Below are 8,043 nucleotides of genomic sequence, written 5' to 3'. Positions count from 1 at the left end.
TATTAAATGATTATGACAGCCCGAGGGGGTCACTATCGAACAACTCAATCCTAGAGATAGATTTTTGATACTTTTCAAAATTGGAAAAAAAAATGTATTAAAAATAAGCATATGCATAGATAGTTTTATTCAACTACCATGAACATGTAAAAAGAAAAAAAAACATTAGCTTTGATAATACGCCTATAATTTTGTCTCAGAAAAATGTAATAAAGAGGCATGGGGTAAAATTAACCCGGGTAAACTAAGGATATTGTCGGTGTTAGGGTTGAGTGTTAAGCTGTGAATTTGTGGCCCAGCGTCTCCAAACAGTCTTATGTCTGTATCAACCAGGTGCCAACCAAAGAAAAAGACGTAAAGAAAAGGAGTTGCTGCATCGTGACAATTCATTTCAATTGAAGAAGAATTTATCACGGGTTAGTTTTTAAAAAAAACCCTTACTGCCAAAAAGTTGTTTTGGAGCAAAATGCTCAAGGTACTTTATAAAGGGTGCCTGACCAACAGCAGCACTTAACATGTAGAACAAGACATGATGACGCCTGTTAGGCGATATTACATTTTTTTTCTCTCCGACAGAGACAACGCTGTCAACGGACATATACTCATTTTACACCTGAGTACGATGAGAGAACGTGAGTAAAGAGCCTTTTCAAAGGACTCAACTATGCGCCGAGCGAGGTAGATTCGAACCAAGGACCTTCCGATCCCAAAGCGAGTGACACATCACTAGACCACATAGCCACACTTAAGATTCTTGAACTCGTGCAATTGAAATTTCGTCGTTCCTATGGCTATTGCGCAATCTTATCTTATTAGCATATCAAATTAAGAAATTAAGAAGCAGGCACCGGTGTAAGATAAAGAACTGAACACGTGTGTGTGTGAAAGGTGCCAGACAAAGCAAGAAAGAAAAAAGACACGAAAAAGAACACATCCCAAATAAAGCAGTCGACAGGCCGATTATTTGGGATGTTTTTTTTTTGTTTTGTTTTTTTCTTCTATTTTTTTTTTTTTTTCTTGCTTTGTCTGACACATTAAATTTCATACACACTTGGTCAGTTAGTTCTTTATCGTATGGACGTGCATTGGGAACGCGTTTAAAATTTCAAACACAAGAGTTCAAGAATTGTATTAGATCATACCCCTCCTCCAAAGACCTCCGATGACCTCCAATAACCTCCAATGACCCCCAATGACCTCCCCTGTATTATTATCAATTCTTATCAAAATCTTTTTTTTTTCAAAATCACAAAACAGTGATGGGTTCTCGAATCTGACAATTTGATATTAAGAATAATTGTATTAGATCATACCCATCCAATGACCTCCAAAGACCTCCATTGACCCCCAATTATGACCTCACCTGTATTATTATCTTTTCTTATCAAAATCTAATTATTTTTTTAAATCACAAAACAATGATGGGTTCTCGAATATGACAATTTGATATTAAGAAGAATTGTATTAGATCATACCCCTCCGATGACCTCCAATGAGCTCCAATGACCTCCAATGACCCCAAATTATGACATCACCTGTATTATTTTCAATTCATATCAAAATCTATTTTTTTTAAAAATAAAATAATAAAACAATGATGAGTTCTCGAATCTGACAATTCGATATTAAGAATTAGCATTGAGATTTTAGCATTATCATTACGTGTCAAAGCCATCAATTTTCTTAGTAAGACTAAATGCGTGTCGTGTCGGAGGGAAAAAATGTGGCTGAAGAAGGGTTTTGAGCCCGAAACGTTTGTGTTTTTGTTTTTGAGGGGGTTTTTTGGTGGTTTTTTTTATGGGTATAAATTTGTTTTTATTTGAAGCTGTCTTTTTCGCTTTTTTATTTTTTTTTATTTTTTTTTTTGGGGGGGGGGGGGTTTCTTTTTGTTTGTTGTTTTTTTCACATTACTTTTTACAATCGACAGCTTCTATCGGCGTTGTATTCACAAATATCTATTATGTATTAGTATCATCTCAACAAACTCTCGTTACCGAGTTCGATCACCCGCCGCTGCACTGTGTGGCCTTGACCAAGTCACCTCGCCCTATATCAATTTGTGGAGCTGCACCGCGGCTGACGCTTGGGTTATTCCAGTCTTCCCTTGGAATATTCCAGTCTTCCCTTGGAATTAATAGACCCTAGAGAAAAATGTCCCCTATGGGATGAATAAAGGGAATTTTATTTATTCATTCATTTTTTTTCTCTCTCTTTACCTTTACAGGAAAGATCATGTAGGCCACGAATACGCTGCCACGAAAACCTGGCCAAAGAACTGGAACTTTCTGACAACAGATTACGAAGAGGTTAGTTTGGAAACTAGGGAATCGAGGGAAACTAGGGTATCGAGGGAAACTAGGGTATCGAGGGAACGTAATTATCGAGGGAAACTAGGGTATGGAGGGGAACTAGGGTATGGAGGGAAACTATGGTATCGAGGGATGGCAGTTCTCGGTGGAAACTATGGTATGGAGGGAAATTAGGGTATAGAGGGAAACTAGGGTATCGAGGGAAACTTGGGTATCGAGGGAAAGTAGTTATTGGGGAAAACTATGGTATGGAGGGAAACTAGGGTATCGAGGGAAAGTAGTTATCGGTGGAAACTATGGTATGGAGGGAAACTATGGTATCGAGGGATGGCAGTTCTCGGTGGAAACTATGGTATGGAGGGAAATTAGGGTATAGAGGGAAACTAGGGTATCGAGGGAAAGTAGTTATCGGTGGAAACTATGGTATGGAGGGAAACTAGGGTATGGAGGGAAACTAGGGTATCGAGGGATAGCAGTTCTCGGTGGAAACTAGGGAATCGAGGGAAACTAGGGTATGGAGGGAAACTAGGGTATCGAGGGAAACTAGGGTATGGAGGGAAACTATGGTATCGAGGGAAAGTAGTTATCGGTGGAAACTATGGTATGGAGGGAAACTAGGGTATGGAGGGAAACTAGGGTATGGAGGGATAGCAGTTATCGAGGGAAACTAGGGAATCGAGGGAAACTAGGGTATGGAGGGAAACTAGGGTATCGAGGGAAACTAATTATCGATGGAAACAACCTAGGGTATCGAGGGGAAGTAGTTATCGGTGGCGTCCGACTCTTAACAACTAACCGTATCTACTAGAGAAGTGATTTTAAGCAAAAGCAAAAACAAAAACAAAAACAAAAGAAATGAAAACAATGCGGATTTATCAGTAAGAATAAATGAAGAAAACAGATATAAGTTGAGCCTTCATATAGCGCAATATCCACTAAACGTGCTCAAAGCGTTTAAAAAGGGATCCCTGGCCAACAGCAACACTTAATATGTAAGACGAGACATGACTGACGCCTGTTAGGTGATATTACATTTTTTTTTTCAGACAGGGACAACGCTGTTAACAGCCACGTACTCATTTTACACCTAAGTACGGTGAGAGAATGTGAGTAAAGAGCCTTTTCCAAGGACTCAAAAATGCGCCGAGCGAGGCTCGAACCCAGGACCTTTCGATCCGAAAGACAGTGTCATGCCACAAGACCACATAGCCTCAGAAATAATAAATAAATGAATGAAAAAAATAAACAAATAAATAAATAAGTAAATCAATATTTAAAAAAAAATAAATAAATAAACAAATAAATAAATAAAAACAGCGTTGAAATCTATATTTCAAACCCGCGATATAAAAACTTTGGAGGAACGCGATACAGTCAAAGGGAAAGAACACAAACAATAAATGGTAAATCAGATAAGATATTCTGGATTATCTTTCTTGGGTTTCAGTCTTGTAAAAATCTTGCCTTTTAATTTAACATCAACGTTAATTATTCTATTATTTAATAATGAATATCTTGCACTATTTTTCTGTTCTTTTTTGTTGTTTTTTGTTTTTGTTTTTTTTTGTTTTGGTTTGTTTTGCTTTACTATTAAAAATATTTCTTGTGGACAAACAGAATCTTTGTTGACATTAAATTCCATATGATTTTTCAATACATAACCCAATAATGTCAAATGCGATGTGCGATTTGATAACGATTAATTGGGAGTGCAACTGGTCCATTTATTTACTGATGTATCCATTTTTATTTTTTATTTATTTATTTACTTATTTATAAATCAAACTATTTTAAAATTTATTAGCTATTTATTACATCTACGTTTATCTATTCACTCATCTGTTTATTCATTTTCCAATTCATTATTCATTTATCACTTTGTTTATTAAATGAATATTGATATATTAAATGAATGTTTATCAATTTATTTTTTCATCTAATTAATTATTCAACTTAAGTGGTGAAATAATTCAATTTATCTTTTGATTCATTCGTTAATTTATCTATTTATTTATTTAATGTAACTCATCTATATCATTTATCCATTCATTCATAGTTTCATCAATTTATCTGGCCAGTCGTCAACTCATTTCCAATTTATTAAAATTTGTCAATCAAAAAAAAGAACCCAAAAAAAAACCCAACAACAAACAAAAAAAACAAAAAAAAAAAACAAACAAAATATTAAGTTTCTCTTATTCCAATCTAACAATTAAAGCCTTTATCTTATCTTCTGCCCTTTTTCTTCATCTCCAGTTGGTGAGAGACCAGTTCCCAGATCGTGAACAGGACAAGGAAAAGAGAGAGGCTGCCAGAAAGGCTGTCAAGAATCTGATCGAAGTTCCACCAGTCACTCCCGTTGACAAGTAAGTCTTGAGAGAGAGAGAGAGAGAGAGAGAGAGAGAGAGAGAGAGAGAGAGAGAGAGAGAGAGAGAGAGAGAGTCTTTGGTTGTTTGTTGTTGCTGTTTCCAGTTTTGCTTTTCTGTTTTGTTTTTATTGTTGTTGCTTTCTTTGTGCTTGTGCTTTGGGGGTTCTTTTTCTTCTAATTTTCATTTATTTGTTAGTTTTTTAAATTTTATAAAGCTATCTATTTTAGTTTGGTTGGTTAGTTTTGTTTTGTTTTGGGTTTTTTTGTGTGTATTTTTTATTTTTCTTTGGTTTGCATTTTAAAAATTGTGTGTGTGTGTGTGTGGGGGGGGGGGGGGGGGAGATATATCTTGTTGGTTTAATTTTGGGACTAGAGATTTAAAGGTTTAACAACGAGGCCTGATTTCGTTGAAATCTTAATTTCTTCTAGTATTTATTAGAATATTATTGCAGATCCACCAGGTATCACCAAGAGAGCATAAAAAACAGCAAAATGACTGTATCATTGTTGCTGCTGTCTTTGTGAAAATGATAGGACCAGTGAAGTCCCAGGCTTGATTTGAGAGTTTAAAAAAAAATAATAATATGACGGTCATTGTAATCGATCAATCAATATTTGAAGGACAATTATCCTGGCCAAACTTTAGAATACATGTTTTTTTTACAAATTACGACATAATGTGACTCACCGTCTCTAAACGGTATTATGTTGGGATGACTTGGGTGCAAAAAATTGAATTTATTGACGAAACTTGGGGTTCCTTTCGATTTGTTATGTTACAGAATGAAGAAAATTTCTCACAATACAAAAGCTCAAAAATGGTATTTACTATCAATTTATTTCTAAAGTCACTTTTCGGGGTCCAATTCATTCCGACATAATACCGTTTCGAGACGAAGGGTCACAAATAGTAAAACAATGCTTATGACTTTTTCCAATCAGATACATCAAAGTCCTGCCATCAACGAAGCCAGTACCCAAAACCACGTCGGGCCAGGTGGGTTGGAGGTCCACAGACAAAGTACTGGCCCTCGAACGCTACGGCGGCTATGCCAAACCCAAGGGTGGTCTCGTCAAACAGCTCAACTGGCCACAGGAAGGGGTGGACTAACAACACAATGAAATCATGTGGAGGAATATATACTCTTTGAAGATTAGGCAGGGTTGATTTTAATAAAGGTTTTAAGTAAATAACAAATTAAGAAACTAGGGACCAGGCACTGTTGTAAGATAAAGATCTGAACAAGTGTGTATGAAAGGTGGTGTCAGACAAATCAAGATTGAAAGAAAAAAAAAATGCAAGAAAAAAACAATCCCAAAAAATCAATCTACCTCGACTGGGGATTGAACCTCAGACCTTCTGATTACCGGTCCGACCTGCTACCATCGTTAATGGGAGACTAATTTTTTGGGATGTGTTTTTTTTTTTCTTTCTTGCTTTGTCTGGCACCTTTCACACACTTTTCTTGAGGTCTTTAAATAAAACAAAACTTCATTAAAATACACAGTGCAAAAAGTTTTATCTTTCGTTTTCATGGAACGATAAGATTTAATATTTTATCTTTCATAAATGATAAAAAGTTCATGAATTTCAACAACTTTCACGTTTTGGCTGACATTTTATCAAGACTATGGATAATCCAACTAGAATAAGTATCAATAAACAACAGTGGAATCTGCATAAACTCAACACTTAAAGTCAATTTCTGTTTAAAGTCAAAACTTCTTGTTGGTCCCAAATCTCCTTTTCTTTATCTGTTTTCCACTGACTTTGGATAAATTCAACCATGTTTAATGTCAACCTAAATTTTCTGGTCAGGTGTTGTTGACTTTTTCTGGATCCCATTGTAGTTATGTGACAATAACTTCTATAAATGATGCTGTTTGCCTCATACATATTTTAGATTGAAGAATAATGATGACAGTTTATAACGGATGCCAAATCCACAAACTCCGGATACTCCGACGTATTTCTATAAAAATATAAAACCGAATGTTATATTCTATTTAACTTTTAATCAAGAAAAAAAAAAAAAAAGAAAAGCAAACTCAAGTTGGTTATAAAGATGTTTTTTAGGGGTTTTTTTTGGTACAGACAAGCCTCAATTGACACAGATCGTATTGTTGATTGTTGCATGACTACTGATAATAATCATATACGAGGAACAAATGCCTTTAAAAACAAATCAACTCTGCCTGGCCTTACTCATGATTTATTTCACTATTTTATTATAACCTAGAAAGTATTATTATTAATATCATTATTATTATCATTCCTATATTATTTTTTTCACGTCAATAATTATGCTATGTCATTCCTTCAATACTTCTAGATCATAACCAGTGATCATACATAATGTAATTTTAGACTTCAGAGGGAGATGGAAGAAGTTTTTTTTTTAAATGAAATTGTTCACACACATTTAAAACAATACGGTTGAGAGGCTATACTTAAACTATAATATATTATCTTCAAAATTTATCTTGGATTACCATTAATTATAATTACCAAAAAATTATACAGAATAGCCGATTTCATATCTGTTACTGTTAATTCCTTTGGTCTTACTCATCATGTCAAGAATAATAATTATCTTCATCAATTAAAAAGTTGAACAATAAATCTTTTTTTTTTTTACAAATGAACTGAGATTTGTATCGACCCCCGTGTATTTCAAGTGGCATTTTACAGACAAATTGTATTATGGACATAAATAAACAAACACATATGTGACCCTCCGTTTCAAAACGGTATTATGTCGGGATGATTCAGACCCCAAAAAGTGAATTTAGAGATAGAATGATGAGAAATTGGAGCTTAGAAGTTTTTGCAATGCAAGAAATAGTCTTCATACTCCACCATAACGTACAGAAATTAAACCCAAGTTGGATATTTGTGGCTATGAATTCAATTTTTCTTTTCGAGTGGATCCCGACATAATACCGCTTTGATACGGTGGGTCACATATATGGATAAGCTTCCTCTACATTTTCTCACCACTGTCAGATCTGCCTACGATTAACGAAAAATCCGCAGAATGACGAAATGTTGGCTCCAATCCAATTTCATAACTTCATAAGCATTTCTAAGTCAGTCAAACTTATTAAAAATGAAAGGGATTTTGAAATGTTATGAAATCCTTATGAGGGTAAATTGGTGATTTTTTAGGTTTACTATAATAGCGACTACAATTGTTATCTCCTAAAAATTACAACTTTTTGAATTTCCCAGTTGGCAGGTCAGCCACTGTCCATCTATTATATTAGTATTAAAATCATATCATAAGACTTATTTCAACTGTTAGAATAAGGGTATAACATAAAGTTGAAATTGGATGATAGCCAAATATATAGACAGTATGCACT

General features: G+C 34.8%; 1 protein-coding gene across 6 annotated transcripts in view; it reads left to right on the top strand.

Annotated features, from left to right (window-relative positions):
• The window catches only part of LOC144977424 (ciliary microtubule inner protein 1-like), a 202,878-nt gene extending 196,158 nt beyond the window's left edge, over positions 1-6,720 (top strand). For 3 of the 6 annotated variants that reach the window (XM_078922624.1, XM_078922623.1, XM_078922622.1), the window contains 3 exons: positions 2,225-2,306; positions 4,566-4,675; positions 5,620-6,720. In XM_078922624.1, coding sequence (XP_078778750.1) covers positions 2,225-2,306; positions 4,566-4,675; positions 5,620-5,788 — 361 coding nt within the window. In that variant the 3' untranslated portion in view covers positions 5,789-6,720. The remainder of the gene's footprint in view (positions 1-2,224; positions 2,307-4,565; positions 4,676-5,619) is intronic. The other 3 variants (XM_078922627.1, XM_078922625.1, XM_078922626.1) reach the window with 1 other exon arrangement.
• The last annotated feature ends 1,323 nt before the right edge of the window (positions 6,721-8,043 follow it).

Source organism: Berghia stephanieae, chromosome 7, assembly GCF_034508935.2.
Source record: "Berghia stephanieae isolate SIO BIC M18660-M18661 chromosome 7, UCSD_Bste_1.3, whole genome shotgun sequence".
In the NCBI taxonomy this organism is placed as follows: Eukaryota; Metazoa; Mollusca; class Gastropoda; order Nudibranchia; family Aeolidiidae; genus Berghia; species Berghia stephanieae.
This window is presented reverse-complemented; position numbering and strand designations above follow the sequence as displayed.